This window comes from Carettochelys insculpta, chromosome 5, assembly GCF_033958435.1.
Source record: "Carettochelys insculpta isolate YL-2023 chromosome 5, ASM3395843v1, whole genome shotgun sequence".
Taxonomy (NCBI): domain Eukaryota; kingdom Metazoa; phylum Chordata; order Testudines; family Carettochelyidae; genus Carettochelys; species Carettochelys insculpta.
This window is the reverse complement of record NC_134141.1, coordinates 6,206,602-6,233,754: the sequence shown is the minus strand read 5'-3', so window position 1 is coordinate 6,233,754 and position 27,153 is coordinate 6,206,602. Positions and strand designations below refer to the sequence as shown.

General features: G+C 48.0%; 1 protein-coding gene across 3 annotated transcripts in view; it reads left to right on the top strand.

Annotated features, from left to right (window-relative positions):
• The window catches only part of NRG1 (neuregulin 1), a 127,884-nt gene extending 120,633 nt beyond the window's left edge, over positions 1-7,251 (top strand). For all 3 annotated transcript variants that reach the window (XM_074994598.1, XM_074994597.1, XM_074994599.1), the window contains one exon: positions 4,462-7,251. In XM_074994598.1, coding sequence (XP_074850699.1) covers positions 4,462-5,113 — 652 coding nt within the window. In that variant the 3' untranslated portion in view covers positions 5,114-7,251. The remainder of the gene's footprint in view (positions 1-4,461) is intronic.
• The last annotated feature ends 19,902 nt before the right edge of the window (positions 7,252-27,153 follow it).

Sequence of the window (27,153 nt, the reverse complement as noted above, 5' to 3'; positions counted from 1 at the left end):
ATCTCTATGATTAACCTTCATCATGTCTTAATTGTACTTTAAAGGCTAAATAAAGGTTGAGGACCAACTCCTCAGCTATGCATATTGGCCTGGCTCCACTGAAGTCTGTGGAGTGACACCACTTTATGCCTGGATCCTACGCAGTAGGAAATCCTTGCTGCAGGTCACACCAGAGGAGCTTGCAGAAACTATCTCTGTGGCTCACCTCAGACTGGTCTACACGCAAAGTGATTTATATTGGTTGCATTAAACCAGTGCATCTCTTGCATCAGTTTAAACCTGGATTAGATCCATTTAGTTTATGTTGGTAAATTTATAGGCGCATGCTGACCTGAGACACTCAGTTTACACCCATGTAATTGTCATGGGAACATGTATCAGGGGTGCAAGGGTGTGAGAGGAAGGCCAGGCAAGGCAGAGGTTAAACAGAGCCTGTTGGCCCAATCAGCCCAACCCCAGCTCACTTGCAGCCAGTAGCAGGCCTGGAGGAGCATAAAAGGAGGGAAGCCAGCCCAGTTCAGGGCTGACCAGCCCAGAGGCAGGAGCTGGCTCTGAGGCAAGCAGGGCCTGAGCCAGAGCTGTTACTGGGTCAGCTGCTGGAGGGTGGAGCCTCAGAACCCTACCCCATGCACAAAGGGGGAGCCCCTCCCAGCCCCCCCAGGATCCTCTCTCCTGCAGGAGGGGAAACTAGATTCTCAGGGCCATGCCCCAAACTTAGCCTTCAGCCTCTAGGGTGGGGGCTGAAGACCCACATCCCCAGGCCCCAGCAAGGGGGCCTAGCCACTAGACCACCCTGCCATCAGTGGGAACTGCTCCCAGGGGGCTAGAAAGGACCTCCTCAGTCATCAGAGCCTGCTGTCACAGGAAACCCTAGGATATAATCCCATTCACAAACATACCACACGCCATCCAGGTGTATTTGTGTGTGCAAGTCACTACACAGTGTTGCACTAGCTTAACTAAACCAAAAAAGGTGAAACATCTTCTCAGCAGAAGGTTCACTCAACTGCCAGTGATCAACTAAAGAGCTTGTGAATATAAGGAAGCAGAGGGAGAGAACGATTTTCTCCTGCTTCTTTGACACACAGGCCTATTTGTCCCTCTCTCTGCTCACAGTGGCCAATATGATTCATGGCCACAAATGGTTACAGCTGTCATTGCTTCCTACAAACAAAGGGCAGATGTAAATCAGCAGAGCACCACTGAAATCCACAGAGCCACACCAGCGTACAACAGCTGAGAATCTAACCCAGTTTTCCCCCCTTCCAAATAACCTGCTGTGTTTAATCCAGGGGAAATTTGCAGAACGCAGTCATGCTTTGGATGAGGAATTTGGAGTCAGATTGATTTTGATCATCACAGGCTTCACAATTAAAAGTAAAATGCACTCATCAGCAGCGGCCATCGAGCTTTTATTTAGAGGGCTTGTGTGAGACGTGCCAGTTGGATGTGGCTTAAATTTGGGTGCAATTGACATTCAAGCAGGTGAAGATCAGGGGAAAGGAAAACAGGCAAAGCCAAACAATGTAAAATTGCATGCTGTGCCCTGTACCTCGTAGCAGATGTTTTGAGCGGGATCCTCAGCCGGGGTGATTTAGCCTGGCTTTCCCAATTCCCGAGGAGCTACACTGATTTACACCAGCAGAGGATTTGGCCCTTTATCTTTCTTGTTTAAAAGTCAGTAGAACTTTAGTTTTAAGGGACTGCTCCCGACCTGGCAGCTTTTATAAAGATCACCTTTAGCTGCTGACCTTAACCAGCAAGAAATCAAGAGACTCTGGATAAACTCTCTAGAGGGGCCATTAGCACTGAGCCAAACACCATCCTTTGGGTCAGCTCTTGTTTCCACACAGGGGACAGGACATGCTGCATGTTTTGTTTTATGAAGCTGTTGCCAGATCAGTCTGTCAGGGGGCTGGGTCTCATGCCCCCGGTAGAACTGGGCAAGGAGATGAAGGGGCAGATGGCTCCTAAGGACCATCTTCCTCTTAAAGAAATGCTGCCATTTAAAAATGGCATCTGACAGGTTTAAAAGCCAGCTTGGTGCGACAAGGCAATAATTACAGCATGGAATGATTTTTTTTTTCGGAGCTCAGCACCACAATGGTGTCCCTGAACAAAGTGGAGATTCCTGATCATTTGTGGAACCCTGGCCTGGTAGGTTTTAACTTTGAGGCACACCTAGGCTACATCTACACGTGCACCCAACTTCGAAATAGCTTATTTCGATGTTGCGACATCGAAATAGGCTATTTCGATGAATAACGTCTACACGTCCTCCAGGGCTGGCAACGTCGATGTTCAACTTCGACGTTGCTCAGCCCAACATCGAAATAGGCACAGCGAGGGAAAGTCTACACGGCAAAGTAGCACACATCGAAATAAGGGAGCCAGGCACAGCTGCAGACAGGGTCACGGGGCGGACTCAACAGCAAGTCGCTCCCTTAAAGGGCCCCTCCCAGACACACTTTCATTAAACAGTGCAAGATACACAGAGCCAACAACTAGTTGCAGACCCTGTATATGCAGCACGGACCCCCAGCTGCAGCAGCAGCAGCCAGAAGCCCTGGGCTAAGGGCTGCTGCCCACGGTGACCACAGAGCCCCGCAAGGGCTGGAGAGAGAGTATCTCTCAACCCCCCAGCTGATGGCCGCCATGGAGGACCCCGCTATTTCGATGTTGCGGGACGCGGATCGTCTACACGTCCCTACTTCGATGTTGAACGTCGAAGTAGGGCGCTATTCCCATCCGCTCATGGGGTTAGCGACTTCGACGTCTCGCCGCCTAACGTCGATTTCAACTTCGAAATAGCGCCCAACACGTGTAGACGTGACGGGCGCTATTTCGAAGTTGGTGCCGCTACTTCGAAGTAGCGTGCACGTGTAGACGCAGCCCTAAGTACTCTGGGTGTGATTCTCACATCAGTGGAACTACGTTTGCAGTGAAAAAACGACTGACTGAACATGAGTGAAGGTGGCAATATCTGCCCCTCTGTTTTCCCCAGGGTATGCTGGCTCCATCCTCAGATAGCCTCAGCTCTGGTCGTTTTAGCTCTAATCTGCTCCTCATTTCCTCAAATTTCAGACACTGGGCAAATATTGCCTGGTACAACAGGCACTGTAGTTTTTATAAACTACAGTTTGGACCTCTCTAGTCCAGAACACCCTCATTCAGCATCTTCCATGGTCCGGCGTGATTTTAATTAACTGGACAACCACTTATGGTTGCAGCCAAGTTTCCCGTGGTCCCATAAAGTTTATTTACAGTCACCAGTCCTGGCTCTCAGTGTTCTGTGCTGTTATTTAGGTGTCATTTACACCTAAATGTCTTGTGAGAGCCTAGTAAGCCGTGGAAGTGTTGGTAATGTGCTAGACAATACTGGCATCCCGGGGTCTGGCAAATTCTTTGATTTGGCACCAGTCAGGTCCTGAGGGTGCTGGACTAGAGGTGTTCAGTCTGTACTCGCAACTGCATTGTGTCTCCATCATCTACTCAGAGGATTCACCAGAGAACTCAAAATACTTCGCCTGCTTTTCCAACATCCATATACCTCTGGTTTCATCAAATCCTTCTCTTCCCTTGATTTGCCTCATAAGCGCGAGAGCGTGCTAGGCTAAAATACCACAAAATACCCCTGAACATGTCTGTCAGGTGTTTTGATCTGGGAGCACTGATAGAGGCTGCTGCATTTTTCAGTGATGGCCCAAATTAAAAGCACCGTGAAAAAGCGCTAGTCAGGATTACGCCTATGTGCAGTTATGCACATGTCAAACCCACAGCTTGCATGCAACACCCAAGGAGCATGTGCAAGACAAGAACCTGCAAAAAATACAGTGAGTCCCTTGCATGCTTTAGAAAATAAATTCCTTCATTGCCAATGGTATCTGCACTTGACCTCCCAAATAGGTGGGACGTGGATAATGCATCCATGTTTTGTTCCTCTAAAAGGCAGCTTTTCTTAGGGTAGTCTTCACAGCAACGTTATTTTGAGATAACTGTGTGAGCATCTATAGAACACAACTGCTATTTTGAAATAATTTTGAAATAGCAGTTGACTTATTCCAAAATAGGTAAACCTCATTCCATGAGGAATAGAGCCTATTTTGAAATGGGGGTTGTGTAGACAGAGAATAGGGGCTTTTTTGAAGTAAGCTGTTACAGAAGAGTTTATTTCAAAATAAAGCTGCTGTGTAGACATAGTATTTCATAACAGTGCTTCCCGGGGCTCTAATCTGGATTACACTGTTGTGTGTGAATGCACTATTTCAGAAAAGTTTTGCTTATTTTGGGTCTTCCTTGTCAGTGGAGACACATTATCCCAGAATAGCTTATTTTGGAGTGATAACTACGGAATAAGCTATTCCAGCATAACTCTGTAGCATAAGCATATCCTTAAAGTTTTCTTTTCTGTCTGTTCCTTCTCCACCTTTATGAGGCCTTTTTGTGTGTGTCCTTGTGCAGGTATGTATCCGCTATGACCACCCCAGCTCGCATGTCACCTGTCGATTTCCACACGCCAAGTTCTCCAAAGTCCCCCGCTTCAGAAATGTCTCCTCCGATATCCAGCTTAACTGTATCTGTCCCTTCCGTGGCGGTCAGTCCCTTGGTGGAAGAGGAGAGGCCTCTGCTTCTGGTGACGCCACCTCGGTTACGGGAGAAGTATGACCATCCATTGCAGCAGTTCAATTCCTTCCACCACAACCTGGCCCACGAAAGCAACAGTCCACCTGCTAGTCCTCTGAGGATAGTGGAGGATGAGGAATATGAGACCACGCAGGAATACGAGCCAGTGCAGGAACCTCCAAAGAAACTAGTCAACAGCCGGAGGGCAAAAAGAACAAAGCCCAATGGTCACATTTCTAACAGATTAGAAGTGGACAGCGACACAAGCTCTGAGAGCAGTAGCTCAGAAAGTGAAACAGAAGATGAACGAATAGGTGAGGATACACCTTTCCTAAGCCTACAGAACCCCATGGTAACCAGCCTAGAGCCAGCCACTGCATACCGACTGGCGGACAGCAGGACTAACCCAACTAGCCGGTTCTCCACACAGGAAGAATTGCAAGCAAGGTTGTCCAGTGTAATAGCTAATCAAGACCCTATTGCTGTATAAACCATAAACCAAACACATAGATTCACATGTAAAACTTTATTTTATATAAGGAAGTATTCCACCTTTAAATTAAACAATTTATTTTATTTTAGCAAATTCCACTAATAGAAAACAGGAGGCGGGGGGTGGGGACTTTTATAAATTAAATATATGTATGTACAAATGTGTTATGTGCCATATGTAGCAATTTTTTACAGTATTTCAAAAATGAGAAAGATATCAATGGTGCCTTTATGTTACGTTGAGAGCAAGTTTTGTACTGTTACAGTAATCGCTGTCCCACAGTATTTTGCAGAACCTTCCAATCTTCAGTTCTCCTGGCCTTTTTTGTGCATTGCATTATGGTAACTGGATGTATGATTTGCAAGAATTGCAAAAGTCCCTGTTTGCTTGTAGCACACCCCCCGTAATCAAAATACCCTCTAATGGCATACCCACCAACCAACCAACACTGTTCTCTTCAATGAGAGGTTGTATTTGCTTTCCGTATCTGAAATGAATTTTGTCTGTTCTCTGCCAGCCGAAAGGTTTGCTTCATTGGGCACTGCAATAATAGTACATCAAAAAGCATGCTTTTGTTAATGACAGTAAGATAACGAAAACTGCATTAAATAATGTTACATATTAGAAAGAGAACAATGCTATAATTTTAAACTGAATGTATTATTAATCAGAAACCAGCTTGCTCACTAGGAACGGTCATTACATTTTTTTCCAGATATTAATTGTCCTAGTTATCCCTTAGAAAATGGGTTCAGAGAAGCAGAGGCTGTGAGCCCAGTACATTACAAAAGAACAAGATCTCTGTTAGCTTAAGTTACTGGGAAAAATATACCAGGCATATGTAACCAGACAAGAAAAAGAACTAGCTGGAAAAAAAATGCCGCTAATAAAAGTGCAGCCATTTTTACATGTATTTTTAATGCTGATTTTTAATAGACGAGCTATTGTTTGTTTCCAAAGGGACCCAGTGAGAAAAATAGCAAATCTGTAACAATTGAAACTGCTGTTCGAATGAGAGTCAGCCTTGTACGTAGAAATGACTTGTAGACAGCTCAGTTTGCTGAATCGTTAGGAGGATTCACGGTGGGAAAGACACACCAGAAGAAGCAGTGAGTTTGTGACCTGCTTTTAAATAGTCCTATGAAAAGCCCATTTCTGTAGACAAGCATGCTGCTCTGTTGAGCCCCACCATGTGCATGGGTTTTTGTGCATGTGAGCAGTGTTGCACTAGAATCTTTGACTGGTAATAGACAAATGTGGCATCAATACTGGAGTTGCTGCAGCCTTTCAGACAGAAGCAAATCACCTCTTTGGCACCGAACTCTGATCCGCTCAGTGGGGTGACCACCTCTCGTTTGGTTTTGATTTTACATTCAGTTGGCACAATGCAGACTCATGACTGATGTAAATAACAAGCATTCTGCATGGCCCCCTGGGCAGTAGGAATGGGAGAATACCAGTGCTGTAAGTATGATAGATCCTAAAGAGGAGCCACTTCAGGACAGCAAAACTTTCAGACGTAATTTACTTTTTGGGCCACGTTCTGATCCCAGTTGCACTACGGCTATATCAAGGCAATTATGCCAGAGCTGCGCAAAGGTCGCAATTCAGCAAAGTGCTAAGCACCTGCTCCTTCTGAGCATGTGCTCAAGCCCTCGTGTCATCAGTTGGACAAGAGTAAAATTCAGCACATGCGGGAGGGCTTTGCCAAACAGGGTTGGACTGCCCAGGCAGGGCCTAGCAGCTGAATTTGGCCTAAATGAAGCTGCTTGGTACTGTGGATGAAAGCGAGGAGGTGCAGGACTGGCTGGCCCGGTCCCAGGTCCCGGCCAGTGCCAAAGTAGCAGCAGAAGCCGCTGGAGCCCTGGGCCCCGTTGAAACACCGTGGAGTACTAGGCCACTGCGCCATGGCTCTGAGGGATTAGGCAGGGCGGGGGAGGGCAGGGCTGACTGCCTAAGCCCCGCCCCTTCCATCCTTGGTGGGGTGGGGACCCAAGACCCCCTCCCATCTTGCCCTCGGGTCTCCAGTGGCTGTCGGGGCCACTGAGTGTTGTACCTCCCAAGCAGTTGGCACCAATATAACTTTTTCTTTCAGGTGAGAGTACTCAGCCTTCTGCTCATTCAGAATGAATGGTTAGGACAGTAGGGAAGCGCTGGCCAGATTAGAGGGGGAAATCTTTCTGATGGAAGTGAAAGCAAAGGCAGGAAGTTGTCAGTGTGAGAGCTCGAGCGGTTGCTCAGTCATGCTTGTGTATCTCGGCACATTTCAACAGCATACGGGGGCCTGCGGAATTTTGAATCAGTGCGTTGCCACGGTTCGTGTTCCTCCCCAGGTTCCCCCCTCGCTCCGTAGGCATTGCTGTATCTTCACTGTGCTTCACCGTGGCTGTGCATTGCATTGCATCTGAGACATCATGCGCTCGTTTCCTATGTTAGTCATTATTGCTGTTAGCAGCACAGTAGAGGCTGAACCTCTCTCATCCAGCACCAGCGGGACCGCACCGTTGCCAAATGAGAGAATTTGCCAGATCATATTGTCTAGCAGCATTGCCAACACTTCCACTGCTTAAAGGGCTCTTAGAAGACATTTGGGGGTAAATTACAGCTAAATAACAGCACAGGACACTGAGCCAGGGCTGGTGGCTGTAAACAAATTTTATGGGACCCTGGGAAACTTCGCCACACACATGATGAGTGGTCATCCAGCTAACTAACGTCAGGCTGGATTATGCATTTTGCCACAGGAGAGAGTGCTGGACTAGAGCTGTTCTACCTGTAATGCTGGCAGTCTCAACAGAGACTAGGGCCCTTTGTGCTAGGAACTATAAAAACACATGGAAGTGGGTGGGGTTTTCAAAAGGTCTACATGGTTTAGGAACACAAGTCTTATTGGCTGCCAATGGGACTTGTGCTCCCAAGTCACTTAGGTGCTTTTGAAATTCTATCTCAGTCCCTGCCCCAGTGAGCTAGCTAACCAGACAAAAAATGGGCGAGGAAAGAGGGTGGAAGTGTCTTCTCCAAGGCCACACAGCTGGGACTAGAGCCCTGGTCTCCTGCATCCACCTTTCGTGCCCTGTCCTCTGAACGACACCATGTCTTGGTGACCTTTGTGGCTCATCACAGATTAATCAGGGAGGGGAGGATAAATAAATTACTTATGACCCTGAAGGAGGAGCACAACGAAAGGGAAGCCCGTACTTACGCTTGTGAGGAGGAGTATGTTACTTGACCCGGGGGAGTGTGTTACATTCTTCCCATTGCATTGTCAAGCTCTCAAGCCCAGGAGCTGCCCCAGGATCCATGCGGTGACTCGCAACAGCCTGTGAGCCCGGAGCATTGTAAGCCGAAGGTTTCAGAGATGCGTGTGCTCAGTGAGTGTCAATGGGAGTTGGCTGTCTGAAGGGCCTTTGGCAATCCCACCTGAAACCAAACCTATGTTAAGTCAGTGGAGTTACCCTGGTTTTGCACCAGCATAACACAGCAGAATTTGGCCCCTTGCATGCGCGGTATACAAGTATTACACAGTGAGAATGGTAGCCCACCCCCACCCCCACTGTGCAGCCTGAGATGAGGTTAACAAACTAGTAACATGGAAACCCTGGTGCTGCCGTGGCCTGTTGCCTCATGGAAACAGGCTTGAGTCTGTAAGAGGTGCTGAGCAATCCCTGGACCAGCTCCTCACCTTGCAGGACAGAAGGGGAGGAAACCCAGCTCTTAGCATCCACAGAATTGGAGCACACATGCTATGTGCTAGTGACAATATCTAACCTGACATCAACCTCACCAGCCCTATGCTAAAACTCACAGTAGGTGCAACAGCAATGGAAGGGGGATCAAAGACTCCATGGCTGTAAATGACCCATTCCACCACCATGTCGTTAGCCCCAGGATGTATTTATGCTGGGCCGTTTTGCATTGTGGGTGGGGCGCGCATTCGGAATGAGCAAAGGCACCCGTTGGGGTGGACAATGGAAAGTGATGTGTAAAAACGTGTCAGGGGTCCAAGCCTCAGCTAGTGTAAATCAGCACAGCACCACAGCAGCTGATTTATGCTAGCTGAGAATCTGGTGCAATATTCTCCCACCTCGTCCCACCTAATCTCTCCCCGGGTGTGAATGGACTGTCATTTTGCCTTGCCAGGGAACCAATGAAACTGTCTTTCCTGTCTCATCTTTCATGACAACTCAGCATCGTCTCCTGGTTTCAAGCCACTACAGTATCTGTGCACCGCTTAGGAACCATTACTCGTGTTTTCAGAAGAGCAAAGCTGTGTCTGCCGCAAGGGTACGCTGCCCACTGGCCAACATAAGTGAAACTTGTTCTCTCATGGCTACGTTCCATCAGCCATGCTGACTTCCAGTGAGAGGCCCACCTAGGAAATGCTGCAGTGAAATGCAGACAAAGAAAATGGTCACATAGCCCCATTATTGTAATGATATAGTCGGTTGTAAATACACCGTGTACATACTTGAATGTTTTCCTCAGTCTAGTGTCTCTTCTGAGTTCTGTGTCAATGATGCTCTCTCGGTTCCTTGTATGACACTGTAAATAACAAACTGTCCTTTCTTATTTATACGTCAGCATTTCTCACAGAGAGAGTGAGCTTCATCTGATTTTGAGGTATATGTCAAAAAATCAGCTTTGTTTTTCTTTTGCTTTAAAATTGTAATGTAGCCTCTTTTTTGCTCTTTTACTTTTTTAAAAAAGAAATAATTTATTGTTCAAAAGAGAGGATTGTATCTGTAATGCAAACTGTTCAAAGAATGCACCCTGGAAGGCCATAAGGTACTGATAAACTAAAGAATTGATTAACCCGATTAAGAAGCAATAAGCCATTGTGGATTTATTTAAGATTTTATTGTTCGTTTTCAGTAAAAGGAGTGCTGGAATAAATTGCTACTGTGTAGTACTGGCACAGTTGCTTAGCAGACTCCTTCAGTGCATTAGACCTCACCTGTCTGGCTCCCTAGTCTAAATACTTCAATACAGTTACAAGATTGTTGAACTCCAAAAATTGTTTTGATGAGTTAATTTCTTTTACAGCCAATTTTGCCTGATCTTTCTCTCATGTTCTAATGTCTGGAGTGGTGTTTGCCGTCCAGTCTGCTGCCTGTGTTCATAGAGACTGAAGGGCTAATTGACGCTAAGCAGTTTGGCATTGACCAGGGGTCAATAATAATTTAGAAGGGAAGAAGGAAATACTCCAGTGGCATGTCTCACATGTCATTAATGGCTCAACAGAAAGACAAGCCAGCGTATTGGGGGTTGGAGCAGCAAAATAATATACCAACTTATGGAGAGATTTTGTATATGAAATTTAAGACACTCCACAAGCAATAGATTACTCGTTTCATTAGTGATTCCTGGTCCAGGATATGAATCTTTCCTTTAAAGAAAGCTGATTTTTGTGTGGGGCTCTTTCTCTGCATTGGGCAGTGTTGCTATCAGTTGGAGCATTCAAGCCAAGTTTTCAAAGTGCACGCTGTCAGGGCTGAATTTTCTAAATACTTGATTTTGGGGTGGTTGTTAATAGTGTTGTAGCACCTAAGAGCCCCAGGATGGAACATAAGAATGACTCTAGTGAGTCAGCCCAAAGGTCCATCTAGCCCAGTGTTGTATCTTCTGACAGTGGTCAATGCCAGGTGCCCCAGAAAGAAGGAACAGAACTGGTAATCAGCAAATGATCCATCCCACCACCCATTCCCAGCTTCTGACAGAGGCGAGGGACACCATTTCTACCCACCCTGGCTAATAGCCATTGATGGGCCTGTCCTCCATGAATTTATCTAGTTCTCTTTTGAACCCTGTTAAAGTCCCGGTCTTCACAACCTCCTCTGACCAGGAATTCCACAGGTTGTGTGTTGCATGAAGAAATAGTTCCTTTTCTTTGTTTTAAACCTGCTACCTATTAATTTCATTTTGTTAACCCTAGTTCTTATGTCATGGGAATAAGGAAATAACTTTTCCTTATGTTCTTTCTCCTCACCAGACATGATTTTATAGGCCTCTGTCACATCCCACTTAGTCTCCTCTTTTCTAAGTTGAGAAGGCCAAAGATCAGAACTCCTGAGGGATACTCAGACCTCCATGGTTCAGAAGCCAAGTAAACAATCAACGTTCCCCCAAAGAGCCGCAGTTGTGTGAATTCATTGTTTCATTTACTGTTTACATATATTATTCTCACAGCAAAATGACCACTTATTTGATTATGATTATTTTATCAGCTACACTTGGTTAATAAAGTAAACCCATCCTGACCAATTAATAGCTTTGGCTAATACTTCAGTCATGTTGCTTTAGTATTGTGTGCTGCAAGGGGACACATTGAAGAGACACGTGCCACTCAGAAGCCCCTGTCTGAGTATCACTGGAATAGTGCTAGGAGCTGTACAGACAACATAAGGACAATCCTTTAGCACCCTGCAGCTCCCATTGTTTGTCTAAGGGACAGATGAGTTCCTCTGACACTGGGAATCACCCTAAAATGCTCCTTTGGGCCAAGAGCTCAAAGCTGCTTTCACAGCTCCATGGGGCTGAGTTATATATAGTCCCTGTATGTCTCCTGTGGACAAGGCAGCAGATGGAGACAAAGCCTTCAGAGTGAAGGTGGCCATATGTTTCCATACTGCTGTTTGGTCCTTGAGCCTGTGGCCTTGGAGTGGCTTCACAGACAAAGCCAATCTGAACTGGCCGTTCCTCACACCTATAATAATAACAACAACATATGGTGATACACAAGTTTTAGAGCTTAAAGGGGCTGGGGGCCCTTATTGAGGCCAGGCCCCTGCCCTCTCAGCAGCATCAAACACCATCCCTGGCAGATTTTTTTGTTTACTCTATTTGGCCCACATCCCTAAATGGCCTTTTCAAGGCTTGAGCTGACAACCCTGGCTTTAAGAGGCCAATGTGTAAACCACTGAGCTAACCCTCCCCAAGCAAAGCACTCCACCCTCAGTGGCCAGGCTGGCAGCAGTGTTAGCCAGCTCCCGCTTTAGGGCCCTTTGCTGATATTTACACGTTGGAACCTGAACTTTTTTATTTTTTTAATCATTTACTTCATTTCCTGCCAGGGCATTTTCTTTCTCCTCCCCCACTGCACCACTCACTCCCTAGTCAGGGGAGACAGCCCCCCGCTGACCCTTGGGATGAAAGCCCCCATTCAGCCATGCCCAGCGACCAAGGTCCTTGCAGTACCAGTATGCACCAAAGCCCAGGCACTTGAGAGGAGAGTGTGTGATCCTGTGATGGGCTATACCAGACCACTGAGGCCCCATGCTGGGGACCTTGTGACCCTGCCACACTCCATGCCAGAAAAGGTGCAGGAGCGAGAGTCCTCCAAGCCACCTAGAGTGAGCATGTGAGACGCAGCCAATCAGAACCCAGCAGCCTAGTATAAGAAGAACTGCAGGGTGAATGAGGATTCAGTTCTATGCTGGAGCTGTGTGAGAGTGGATCAGTGTGGTTGGCTGATGGTGCTACAGTGCCCCAGACAGGACACTGCTGACAGATGCTGGTGAGAGCAATAAGGAGGCCTGAGCTGGGTCTGGGATTTCAGTGGGACAAGGCCCTGAAGTAAGGGTGAAGATGGGGTGGGAAAGTGGCCCAGGAAGAAGTCATGCAGCACTGTTAAAGGAACACAGCAGACAACGTGGGAGCTGGAGTATTGGGCGCACTTGAGTCTTCCCTCTACCCTCCCATTAATCACTGCTGTGGTGTGGCCTGCACGGTGAGTGAGAAAAAAGAGCACTAAGCTGTAGTGAGAAAACCCAAAGAGGGGAAAGACATTGGTCCTGTTCTGGGGGTGAAGCAGTGCCTCTGGGCGCCCTCCTGGAGAGAAAGTGTACAGGTATATGTGCGTGCGTGCGCGCTTACAGGGTATGCGTCCTGGAGGTGTGTGCGCCCTGTTATCCTGGTGAGAACAACACTGGCCAAGGCCAATGATCCTCAGTGGATCTGAAGGCTCGGGGAGGGGGTGGAACATCTATTGCTTCAATGCTGAAGCTATACTGTGGAGTTTTACATTCACACCAAGCTGCAGCATGGTACATGCTCCTTAAGGGTATCTCCCAGCCTGCCCCAGCGACCTGGCCGGGGATGGAATTCAGCACCTCCATGCATTGTATAGCCTTCGTCCTTTTGCCTGACTGTGCTGTAAGGAGTTAAGCCCATGAGCAAGGACTCTGGCTCCAGGTGCACCCGCTGGCTCTTACCCCCTGAGCGCGGAGCAGGAGTCTTACTGCCTTGTCAAGGCTCGGGGGCAGATTTCTTGCCTTTTATCCCAGGCACTCTGCCAGCCTGTGTGCTCTGTTCCTTGAGCTGGCAGGTCACTCAAGCGCACACCTCCCAATGTAACATTTTCTGCTGGGTTTGTGATTTTCAAATGTTAACTAAAAAATCCCAACCCACACAGGCCCTTTGCTAGCCTAGGGAATTGCTCAGGGGCCAAGTTTTCAGCTGTTTTGGGAAGAGGCCCTCTCAAAAAAAGTGTGATTATTTTTTTTTTTTTTAACACGAAAATGCTGGTTTGTTCAGCTTAATCTGCCCAAATAATGTGAGGTGGGATTTTGCTCTTACATTAAAAATAAAAGCACTTCTTGGCTTCAAACCAAGGAAGGAAAAATATCATCCAGCTGGCTAAAAAGCGATGAACAAACTGAAAACAGCATAAGCATTGGAGATTAGTTGCAACCTTAACCAACAGTGGTCACTAACAAGCAAATAATATTATCCTCTTCTGACCTGAGGCGTTGGCTAGTTTGGGCCATCTAGCAGGTTGTTTCAATTAGGAGAAATTAAATATGCAAATCAGGTGACTTGTTGGTACAACTCTGTTTATTTATAGATAAGATACAAAATCTGCTTCTGGGACCCCAACAAGAATCTGACAACAGGGCAGAGTTCCTTTGCTTAGCGCTCCAAGGGTCTTTCAGGCAGTACCCAGCCCAAGAGCTCTTTTAGCCTTTTCCTCTGGGTCACGCTACTAGGGCTTCCACATGCACATTTCTTTGCTCCTTTGTGTATTTGTGCTGCTCCTCTCACACCTACAGACACACACAGCTCCCTGAGTCTTTGCTCCATCAGTCACCAGAGAAACCCCTTGAGTCTCATGATTCACATTCTACTCAAGCTTTGCCAGGGACCTCTGTTTTGGGGGTGGGAGGGGTACTGCTTCAGCTGCTTGGGTGCATGTATTCTGAATTAAGGGAATCATGTACACCACCGGTTTCAGTTAGGGTTCAGCCCCACTTGCAGTCCACCCCCTCCTTCCTGAACAATATCTCCAGTGAATCTGGTTCAAAACATCATCCGACAAGCATTAAGACTGCATTAGAGCTGTGCTCATGCACTAAGAGATGGGGCCAAAATCCCAGTTGCGCAAAGGCTTCCTGTTACCGTGGTCCCAGGGTAAAGGCACCTTAACGGGAGTTGTATACATGTCCACAAAACACCCCTTTTACACTGACTAGAGGGATTCTTGCTCCTCATTTACCTCAAGGGTAAAATCCTGGCCCTCATTGAAGTCAATGTTAAATGTTTACTTCAGCAGGGGCACCTTAATGCTCTCCAGCCTGCTGCTAGGCTGTGGGGTAGCAGTGGGGTCATTTTGTTTTCAAGTGACACTTTTGCCTTTAGTTATAAATAACCCTTAGGAGGTCACTACCTGCCCTCATGTTCCCACCAAAATTTTAAATGGGGTGTCTCTGTCTGGTCCTCTGGGGTGGCCCTCCCTGCACCTCCCACCCCATCTGCAGGCACAAGTTGCCTGGCCACCAGTCACCCCTGCCGTTAATGACAAAGGGGTGTCCTACATGTACAACCCAATGTATATACACTGGAGGTGTCACGTGTAATGAGAAGCCTCAGCAAGGAAGTAATTCCTCTCAGGTGTCTACCTGATGGCCAGTAGGTTCCCCCAGTTAGTTTCCTCTGTGGCCAGTGAGGGACTTGGCTGTATGGAGCGGGCTGCACAGAGCAATCAGAGGCTAACACAAAGTGCAGAGGGGGAATCTGGACAGCTCTGCAAACTGCATTTGGTTTCTTGGTGTGCAAGCGTGCAACGTGCATAGCCTTCCAAAGATCATCTCACCAGCCAGAGGGACCACAGGTGATGGCTATGAGCTGGACATCATGCAGTGTCAGGCCTAGCACTGAATCAATACCACGCAGCTCAGGAGTGGCTCCACAGGGGACGCTAGGTCAGGTCAGGGTGAGCGGCATGGGGATGGCGCACTGGTGAGCCTGGTGCAGTGGGGTGGGTAGCATCCTGGTGAAGTGGCCAAGGACCCCACAACGCCACCATTGACTAGAAGGAGCACCCTGAGGAAGCCTGGATCTCCGCAAGTGTGTGACATTCCTCCTGTAGTCAGCCCACTGCATGATTGCGGCATGGCAGTGGGGTCCTGTACAGCAATACAGGAGGTGCTCAGGTACATAGCACTGACTCGCCCCAGGCGTGCACAATAACAGCAGGGGATGATGTGGCTACAAGTGCCTCCATGGAATGCCCTGCTCTTCCCCACACCCAGGGGAGCAGGGAGCTGAAGGCTGCTTGACTCTTCCTCAGGGCTGCCAGTGGAGCCAGCAAAGGGGCCAGTTGCCCAAGGGCCTGGCAATTTTAAAGGGCCTGGGACTCTTGGAACCACCTGGTGCAGTCCAGGTGGTGCTGAGGGTTGGCTGCCTCTAGCCCTGCCCCTTCCACCTGAGGCCCTGCCCCATCTTGGGGCCCAGAGCTGGCCCACCACACACACACACACACATAGCCCAAAGCCAATTAAGTTTGTGGCCAGCCTGGCTCTACCACCAGCCAGCGATGAGTGGGGAAGGCATCTGCCCCGGTCGAGGGGTGGGCACAGAATGTCTCCCTGACAGAAGCAACCAGCCAGATTGTAACGCTCTGAGTCACAGGCTTGTTCCTGCTCTTCTCCAGAGGTGGCCCAGCTGAGCTGCCCCCTGCTCAGGACTTGGTTGGCAGGGCCACCACAGAGCCTTGGCTCTACAGTGACACTGTCGCCCCTCTGGTGAGCCAACACAGGCTCATTAACAGTGTGGTGACCTCCAGAAGCACTCGCTGAGGCTGCAGCTCTACTGGCCGGCCTGAAACTCTCACCTGCTGGGCCACAAACCTCTCTTCACAGCACCTGGTGTGGAAATGCCAAAAGAATGCTTAGCTTCTTAATGCTCCTGGATGTCAGGGCGTACCACTGTGGGTGCCGGCTGATGCACCAAATGGCTGTTCTGGGCTAGTGAAAGACTGCCCAGCTCCAATCCCCCCGCATGCTGCCCCCTGAGCCTCCAGAATGAAATGTCAGTGGCTGGAAACCAGCATCCCCCTCTGCCCGGCACTCTCCAAAATGAGCCGTTTTCAGAACGGCAGATGGCTGCCAGGTTTTCCATCTGAGGGCCTCTCTGGAGGGATGTCAAATAATTGTCACCCTTCCCACATGGCTAATTGGCAGGCGTGAACAGCTAGGTGGGTTACAGGGGGAACAGAAAACAGCCACATGGAAAAAGTTGAGGACCACGCTAGTCTTCACAGAATCGTAGGGTCGGAAGAGACCACAGAAGGTCATCAAGTCCAACCCCCTGCTCTAAGCAGGACCAACCCCAACTAAATCATCCTGGTCAGGCCTTTGTGAAGCTGGGACTTAAAGATCTCTAGGGAAGGGGATTTTACCACTTCCCCAGGTAACCCATTCCAGAGCTTCACCACGCTCTTAGTGAAATAATTTTTCACTAACAGACAGCCTAGACCTCCCCCACTGCAACCTGAGACCATTTCTCCTCTGTCTATCATCTGTCACCACTGAGAACAGCCTCTCTCCATCTTTTCTGGAACGTCCCTTCAGGAAGTTGAAGGCTGCTATCAAATCTCCCCTCACTTTACTCTTCTGTAGACTAAATAAGCCCAAGTCCCTCAACCTTTCCTTGTAGCTGTTTTTCCATCTATGGTCACAGTAAAGTTTGTTACGTGCTCTGAGGCATGGACCTCTGTGCCCCACCAGTAGAATCACAGGCTGCTGGCTCTGGGTGCTCTGCTAATCAGCTGGGCAGCCCCTGAATCTCTCCTGGGTGGCCACCCAAGTGCTCAGCTTATGGGGAACACTGGCCCACACCACTGGTTAGCATTCATATGACAACTAATGAGAGACCCTGGCTGGGCATGGCCCTTTGACCAGGATCCTGTTGAATCCACTGTGCCCGCTGATCTCCCCGGGATGCTCTCAGAAACATTTGCCACCTGCCTAATATCCTCTGAGCTAGCTCAGTCCTGCCTGCTGGCTAAAATTCCACCCTGCACGTACAGCCCTATGGCTACATGACAAAGGTGCCATGTGTAATGAGAAGCCTCAGCAAAGAAGTAACCCCCTCTCAGGGGTCTACCAGATGGCCAATAGGCTTTCCAAAAGAAAAAGCACTTGCACTCGTGGATGGAGGTAAACAGATGCACCAAGGGGGTCAATATTTCACCAGTGTGAAATTGCCGTGATTCCTAACAGCCCACGAAATGGAGGGATGAGTGTTACAAAAGTTTAGCATAAGAGCTGCCCAGCCCACTTCTAAGAGAAGCTGATTTTCACTATATGTGTTCAGTGCCAATAGTCTCCCCTCAATTACAACATCACATGCTATTCGACAATGGGGCTGACTAGTGGAAATCAGCAGCATGCACTTCACATTGCCAGTGGCCATCAATTCAATTAGGGCACGTTAATTTGGATTTCCAGGTCACGTTACACTCCCCTCTTCCATTTCTTGGCTGTGTTTCCCAGCCCAGTCTGGATTCGCACATTTGTGTGCCTGCTATAAACAGTTGCCGTTTCCATTTGAGGGCTCTGGATTCTGAGCTCAGCATTTTTAGGAAATTGCTGTCTGGCATGTTATCAAAGTGGTAGCAATTATGAAATTAACGGCTTCACTAAATGAAAAGTCGTCTGTTGGCTCGACAGCCTAACTGCACTGCAGTACTCTTATGTTTGCCCCTAGCTAGCGCTAGTCAAGGTGTTAGAGATGGCTTTTCCTTCACTGCAACGTGACCAAATAACATCACTACTCTTCTAAGACTAAACACAAAACTTGGAGATCTTCATTAGCAACGTGGGTTTACGAAACATTAATCGAAAACAGGCTTAGGCCCAGACTGGCGCCTCATGGCCCTATATTCTGCATGTTTAAAAGCTGAGGTGGAAAAGAACCCCAAAAAGTTACTTGAATAAAAGTACAGCTGCTGGGGAGTGTACTTAAGTACAAGTCACTGGTATCCCTCTGGAAAAGTACTTGAGTAAAAGCACACACGTGTCACCCCTGCATTGTACTCAAGTACCCAGAAATGAAAACAACTGTGCTTTTACTCAAGTAACTTTGGGAGTACTTTTCCCACCTCTGTTTAAAAAGGCTGTGTATGGGGTTTCCACCTCACTAAGCCCTGGCAGTAAAGGAAAAGGGAGCTCAGTTTGTTCATTGCACTGGATACTACTCCCCTTGTGGGGGTCAAATGCTATCCCTGAGTACAGTAGCAGAGGCAAAAACCCATGGGACTCCTTAAGACACATGATACCGCTCAGTGGTCGCAGGATCCAACCCTAGGAACATCAGAGGAAAAACTCCCCTACACGTGGGCAGCTCTTGGCCCCTCAGAAGCGCGTCAGAATCTGGGCATGTCACATTCTGACTGGTCCCTTAAAGGGGAGATGGGCCCATCCCCACCTGTGACTAATCAGCACCTCTCAACTGTGGAGCAAGCAGGTGATAGGCTGAAGGGAACCGAGCCCTCATAAAAGCCAGCAAGGGTAGAGTGGATGAACTAGAAAGAGGTTTTTTGTGGCAGGGAAAAGAGAGCAGCTGTTACCAAGTAGCCTGGAGAGCAAGGACTGCAGGAACAGGTGGGTACCTGTGAGCATCCTGTGTCAGGCCAAGGAAGGGCTACCAGATGGGAAGTTGCCTGGGCTCTGCAGCTCACAGTGAGCAAGGGAGATGTTTTACTTCCTGTGGGTGTCTGGCATGGTGAGCACTTCCCTGCTTAGAAGCTCTAGGTAAGCAGGGCCCCAGGTAGCCACTTGGACTACTCCTAAGGAGTCGCTGGCTGAGGAAGGGCTTCAATGAAGGGGTGAGGCTCTTGGAATGCTTTGCCATTTCTCCTCAGGCTTGCCATTAACATGCAGGTGGTTGTCAGCCAAGATGTTTCTGTCTCAGCCCTGCGATTGGCCCACTCAGCATTTCTCCTGCCTGAAGCCAGGGGATCCCTACTGGCATTGGGCATTTTAATGAAGTCCTGCCTGGCCTGCAGGGAAACAAATGCACAGCTTTCCACATTGGCAGCTGGACTGGAACCAAGGGCTGTGTTAATAGGCTACTCTCCCAGCTCTGGTAGCCTGGTGGATTTCAGAAGTGGGAGGAGGCCAGGGATTTCTGCCAAACAAGCTACAAGCTGTACTAAGCACAAAAGAGGAGGAAAATAATGGGTAAAAGGCAGTGAGTGCCTGCAGCTTGCAGGCAGCCCTGGAATCCCCCAGGAAACAAGCTAGTGCAGGGCTAGCAGTGAGGATCAATGTTCCCAGTAAGCTGAGCACTTGGGTGGCCGTCCAGGAGAGATTTTGGTGCCACCTGGCTGATTTGCAGAGCGCCTGCGGTCAGCAGTGTGTGTTTCTACTGGTGGTGCATGTCTGCCCACGTCTTAGTGCACATAACGAAATTTATTCTGCCCATGGATGGAAAAAACGTAGCGGGACCGCTGCAGGGGATGAATACAGAGCCCCCTTTGGGGAGCTGAGCGCTGCTGTTGGCACCGGACTCCCTTTGTGCTGCCCAGGCTGTTTGCAGGGATGTAGCTGTGTCGTTGCAGAGGCTTCGGCTGCACATGCAGTGCAAAGCACTTGGCTGTGGCTATGGCTTGGGCGCTCAAAAGGCTGAGCGGGCAATTTTCCGAGTACATGAGCACCTAGGATGGGGCAGTGGGTCCACGTAGCTCATGTGATGACACCTGAACATTCCCAACCCTCAGCCTGGTGGATGCAGAGGCTTGTGAGACTGGGCTGTGTGTAATAGCTCAGCTTTCAGCTGTGCCGTGGACACATTGCGGTGCCTGAGCTTGGAGGTCTTTATCCAGCATATGAATACCCCTGGGAGCACTCGGCTCAGCTGGGTCAGCGTATCTTCAGTTGGGGGCTGGGGGGGGCACAAGCGCAGGGCCTGTGGGAGGGGGTGGCAACCAGGGTAACTGGGGGGCAGGGGCGTGCCATATGGGCCCATGAGGCTAAGCTGTGTGCTTGTACCCCTGCTGGGGCTCTGGCTTCAGATGAAGCTGAAGTGTGAAAAACGGGCTCAAGTAGCGCACTGAAGCGTGAGCGCACTGGCTGGACTCGAAGTCATGTGCCGTGTCCTCGCAAAAGTCAGGACGTCGGCAACTTTTCAGTAGTGTAAACGAGGCTTTTGAAGTCTTCTGTCGCCCAGTGTTTTAAAGGAAGCCGGTAAGGAGGAAACTTGGGGGTATACACAGCTCCAGCCCTAGGGGAGTGCAGGGCCCAGAACAATCCCCCCTCATCTGCCTTGTGCTCCACACCCACTCTGCCCTGTCCCTAAGCAGGGGTTGGGCCTGCCCCACACTCACCAGCCGGGGAAAGCAGAGTGATCCAGCCCCAGCCTGCTCCACTCTGCTGGCTCCTCTTCCCCCACTGCTAATGAGTGGAGGAGACGGTTCCAGTCCTTCTCCCAAGCCCCTCCTCCAAGCCAGTTCCTCCACCTCCCACTGCTGCCAGTGAGGGTGGGCATGGGCAGGACCCTACTGCCAGCGCCAGGTCTCCTGCAGGCCACATCGCCTGGGGGACAGTACTCAGGGAAGCAAAGGCCCTTTCCAAGAATGGAGCTTGGGACAGTTGACCCAACCATCCAATGAATGGGATGGTTCTGGGTACACAAGGCAAAGTCCCCTCTTGAGAGGGGTATGGTAGTCTGGAAAGGCTGAGCCACACTGTTGCTGTGTGGTGCAGACCCATCTCCAGGCTCTAGGTGAGTCCTGATTAACGTGGATCCATTCAGCAGCCAGGTTTTCCTCCATAGCAAATTAGAGAAACTTCGGGGCAGGGCATCTCAATAGTGAGGCCTTGCGTTCCCTTCTGGGGCACAGCCGAGAGTGGAAGGATTTAAATTTTACTTGAAACCCAATACATTCATGGGGGAAATTTTTGTATTTCATCACATCTCCCTGTCCTCTGGGGACTCAGATGATGAGATTTAATTAAAGGGTGTCTCTGGTGAATGATAACCATCACTTTCCCTTCAATCTGACTCGCATCTGACTCTTTGCACCTATGTGACCCTTCTATCCAATGATCTCCACAAGCCTTGTCCCAAACTTTCAAACCTGGCTGCCTAAAGAGAGAGATGTTCTGAGCTGCAGTACCTCCCACTGACTTCGGTGGGCACTGGAATTCCTGAAAATTGGGCCACCTTTCTATTTAGGCACCTACCTGTGGATTTAAGGAGTCTGAGTTCAGGCACCTTGGTTAATAAAAAAAGGCCACCGATGTTCCATGCTAGCTGGAATATAGGCATCATTGTGGTTGGGTTAACTTTTCACCCATGCTTTTTTGATAGTTTTTACAACACTACAAGAATGTGTGGCTAGCGCCAGTTTTTGCTAAAAACTTGATTGAGTTAGAGTTGGAGAAAATTACTGGCTTCTAACTCTATGCTAGCCTCTAACCACTAGGTCACGCTCAGCTATGTCTGTCTGGTACTCAGCTTGAGTACAACTGGCCTGTAGCTCATGTTGAATCTCAGGGTAGGCCTTCACTACATGGAGGATCAGCCCAGTCAGGGTTGATCTTCTGAGGTTTAATTTTTGCTTGCCCAGTGGGAATATTCAAAATCAAACTATCTGGGGTCTGCAGTTGACTCCCGTACTCCTCAATCTTGCGAGGACTAAGGGAGGTCAACCTCCCTCTGTGAGGACAGCCAGGTAAGTCGACTGTAGATGAGTTGATTCCAGTTAAGCAAATCCCATAGCTAGAATTGTGTTTCTACAATCGACTCTGTCTAATGTAAACCTGGCCTCACTCTTGGAGTAGCTAACACCATATTGTCCCTCTTCATTTTCACACGGGAACTTTCAAGCCTGTAAGAAATTTAAAAAAAAAAAAATGCCGAAAGTGTTATCCTCCAGCAGAGCCACAGAGGAGCCTGCAGAGAAAAAGCCTGTGTTGGGCGGGGGGGGAACCAATCTATTGATAGCCATGCTTTAACAGCAGGAAGCTGCTTCTGTGTCTGTCCTGAGCAAGTCACTTCGCTCATTCATGGATGCAAATGAAGCTCATCCATTTCAACACACAAAGCCTTTATCTTCCAGTACACTAGAAACATAGGTACTCCATTTTTCAAAGGTCAAAAGACAACTTGCCCTGCAGGAAAATGCATTCTGTAATTTATGCGCTCATTTGCATTTGACGATTAGCTTCTATCTAAACACAATTAATTTTGAAGATCCGCATTTTGTGCTCATTAGATAACAAACATTTCCATATTATCTGCACAAAGCTACAAGTGTTGGCAGGAGACTTAATGTAGCTGTTTATGTTGATACCAATTAGTAATGCTAAGGAAAGGAAGTACGAAGGAAACTTATTCATGCCACTTACATAACAGTATTAGAATATTGCAACACTGCAACACACCTTGTTATAGCCTGACGGTAGGGCTTTTCTACCTGGAAGATTGACCCAGTCAGGGTTGATACTCCGAGGGTCAATTTCATGCACCTAGTGGGGATAGTTTGGTTTCATCCATCGGGGTCAACAATTGACCCTTGTACTCCTCAATCTCATGAGGAGTAAGGGAGGTCAATGGGAGAGTTTCTCTGGTTGACCTCCCTCTGAGGATGGCCAGATAAGTTGATAAGTTATTCTAGATAAGCAACTGCTGCAGCTGGAATACTCTATCTACAATCAACTAAGGTCTAATTTATTACCAGGAATGGGCTGGTACATTTGGGGGTCTTTCTTGGCCACATGAAAAAGAATAAACTGAAATATATCTGGTACTGGTTGCATTAAAGTGCTGGATTCATACTGTGCATTCCCATCCACCTGGTATCTTCAGGAGCATCTAGGAACAGCACCTTAGATGAGTTCCATATGATCAAAGTAAGATGTCTCAAGGTGCAGAGTAATACTCTGATTTCATTTTATAATTGCTGAATTTCAGGGAGCTCCAAAGGGCCTTGAAAAAGAGACCAAGGAGTACCTGATAACCCACTTCAAAGACTAGCTGGAAAAGGAATATGCCTATATGGTGAACTCATAGAATCATCATAGAACAATAGAGCTGGAAGAGACCTAAAAAAGCCATTGAGTCCAGCCCCCTGCTCTAAGCAGGACCAAACCCATCCCCATCCCAACTCCTTTTCTGTTCTCTGTGGGCATGAAGGTCACTGGTCTAGTGAGTGATGTAGTTATGTGCCTCGTGTCCCATTGCGTGACCCCTGTTCTCAGCGGGAGCATAACAACTTCAAGGAGTCAGCAGTCTGTTCTGGGAGCTTTATTTTTCCTCCTGTATGGTAACTTTCAAATCTGTTCAAGTGCTCTCCTACTGGTTTTTGTGTTGCTGTTCTTGGTTTCTGATTTGTGTCCATTTATTCTATTGTGTAGGGACTGGCCAGTTTGTCCAATGTATATGGCAGAGGGGCATTGCTGGCACATGATAGCACATGCCACACTAGGAGATATCACCAGGGGCTTGCTCACTTGGACATGGCTGGTGTGTTTAGATCCAGTGACAGTGTCACTAAAGTAGATACATGGACAGAGTCTGTGGACTTTGTGGCTCGCATAGATTGGTTACCAGGTTAGTAGTTCTGTTATGTGGTGAGTATTTGGTTCAGATTTGGGGGCTGTCTGTAAGTGTGAATAAGAAATCATCACCTAGATAAGTTGTAGACTACCACTAGAAACTGCAGAGGAGGAATTCCTATGCAAACTTAATACCGTCTGAATAGGGACTGGGAATGGCTAGTTCATTACAATAAGTAATTTTCCCCTTTTAAAATATTCTCATTTCTTGTCAATTGTTGGGAGTGGGCCACGTCTATCTCGACTGAGTTAGCCTCATCAGCACTGATGTAACACTCCCATCTCTGTATGTAGGTATAAATTCTCTGCCAAACGGAAGCATAGACTTCACGCATCTGACAGTGAGCTGCAGCCCATGAAAGCTTATGTCCTAAAACTTGTTAGTTCTTAAGGTGCCATGGGCTCTGTATTATTTTTACTTCTGTCAAGTACTTAGTTTGTGACAATATGTCCAAATACTACTAGATGGGTTTTATTTAATATTTATTATCTTTAGTGATATTTAAAAGTAAAAAGCTAACAGCTTAAATACCAACAATTCAGTAATTAGTATCCAGACCCCACTGCAGCTCTGTAGCTTAGTGATATGTATCTAAGCTTATTCTGCACACCATGATAGCATTGTGTATCTTCATATGACCATCAGCATGAACTCCCTTACTTTTATATACTAACCACCCTAGTAATGGTCACTTCATATATATCCTTCTCTGAGTTAGTCAGTCCTGATCTTCCATGGTTTATAATCTCTGCCAATGCAGCATCTCCTCATACATCAAAATAACTTCAACTTTAAACAAATATTTTGTTGAGGTGTATGAATTTTATTTACTTGGGCTGGATGAATGCTTTCACCCAAATCCCATAGCTTCATATTTAGCCACAAATGTGTGAGTTATTGAATACTGATGTTGCTATTTCAAGAGCATTCTTTGACTTTTAAATATGTCTATTTTAAATTTGCTCTTAAAAAAACCCCAAGGAATACTCCTGTGACAGAGGATTTCTAATGACTATGAAAAGGCTTTGCACAGCTATAGTTCATACATCTAGCTCAGATGTTGCTGCGCTACTTGTGTTTGCTCTATGCAAATGTTAAACATGGTCCTTTCTTACAGTGAAGAATGGTCACTGGCCCAAGCAAGCTGAGAGGCCAGTTTTACAAATGTTTAACAGCTGTATTTTTACATCTTTCAAAGAAGCCACACTTCCAAATGTGCCATGTATAAATTTCCTTTGAGATTAAAAACGCATTTACCATTTCTGTAAAGTGCTTTTAAAGATATCTTGGTGATTGTTAAGAGAAATGACATTGTATGCAGCATACTGAATCACCCGACCTCTTCTGTAATTCTGACTGAGCAGCAGCCATTCTGAATAGCAGCACAGGAAGAGCGGAAGAAATATTGAGGGCAGAACTGTCAAGCAAGCCCTGCAGGAGATCAAAGGAAGTTTTAGTGAAGGATCATCGTTAAAAAGTAGAATTTTCCTGGAGAGGCTTTTTATTCAAAATTAAATGCAAAGACCTGAAGGACTTTCTCCTCAGAGGTTGTCTCCTTCTGCTAAAGAAGTCGATCTCGAATGCAAAAAGCAATTGGTCTGGATTTTCAGGGGTGCGTAGTGCTTAGGGACACCCTGCTTAAGAAATCTGGTTTCCAGAGGGCTCACAATCGGGCTTGTCAGTCTCTTTGTGTAGTTTCCAGTGGGAGACTTAGGAATAGGTACTCGGATTGGTTAGTCACTCCTGGGACAGTTCTACGGGTGAGTTTCATGATCCCACTCTCCCTTCACAGGGACAGGTGTTCCAGCTGCTACCGGAGATACACAAAAATTGTTAGCCCTGAACCCCCCACTGTACATGCCAGCCCATGTGCAACACTGGCTCCCTCCTTGGCTCAGCATCACAGAATGGGGCTTAGTCTGGTGGGGGCTGGGAAGTGAAAGAGCCCCGAGGTTAGTGAGTTAGTGTTTGCCATTCAGACTCCCCCAGCACAGATGCTAACTAGCGACGGCACTTGCCCACCCAGATGCTGCCCCCTTCACATCCCCGTGCTCCAAACAAACAGACCCGCCCCCTCCACCGTGCCCCCCTGGGCTTACTCTGCCCTGAGGGAAGGGGACAGATGGTGCCTTTGTCCCACACAGTTTCCCAAACACCTGAGTGGAGCCACCATCCTGGCCACTCTGTCCCCTGCCTCATCCAGGTTGGGCCTGAGCCCATCCTGAACCTACCCAACAGTTGTCTGAGGTGAGCAGGATGGAAGAAGCCCGCCTGCCCCAAGGGGCATGATCATGGCTTCTCCATTGGCCCAGTAGATGCCTGTTGTGTGAGTGGCCTGGAAATCTGGGGGATTAGTTTAACCTGGCCCTGGGTGTTGCCATGGCTACTCCACAGCCAAAGGCAGGGCAGCAAACCACCACCCTCCTCCCTCTCCCCCTGACCCTGCACTAGGCACCTGCCTAGCAAACAATTTCAATGATGGGATGAAAAGCAACAATTGCTGATAAATCCTCCCAGTCAATAAAAGCACCAGAGAGGTCGGTGGGGAACGAACAAACGATTTAATCTTCCATTTCATGCAGCTGTGTCAATGTGTTAGAAAGCAGCTCTGTTAGAGATTACCCCAGTGTGAGGCGGATGGGAGGATAAGCAGTGTGAAATGACTAGTGGCTGCCAGTGCTAGTCAATCAATAGAAAAAGACTGTGGTGTAGAGTCCATTACAATTCCAGAGCTGTGGGGGGGGGTCACTTTTGTGTGAGCTGCCCATTGTTCTCAGACAAAAGGAAAAAGAAGATGACAATGGATTAACGTCTTGCGGGTCCAATACCAACGACATGCATGGGGGCCCCTGTGTAGCCATTATTGGCCCTGTCCGAGTGGGGCCTGGTGTGGCAGTGCTGGTACTGAGTCTGAGGCATCTTCCATTGTGAGCACACGCCTCTGCATGGCTGTATGTACTGCTAGACACAACTTCCTCGGCCCCCGGTTTTTGTCACTGAGCCATACACACAGGTGGCTTTACCAATGTCCACAGTGATTTCAGGAATCTGCCCACAGGTTTATCTCCTTCCTCGTCCTGACATTCTGTAGCCGTGTCTCCAGGAGCACCTTGTTTCACCTGTCGCTGTATGTGGTGCTGATCCCAACTCAATAAAGTTCCACAGACAACAGCTACCCAATCACTTCTGAAACATCC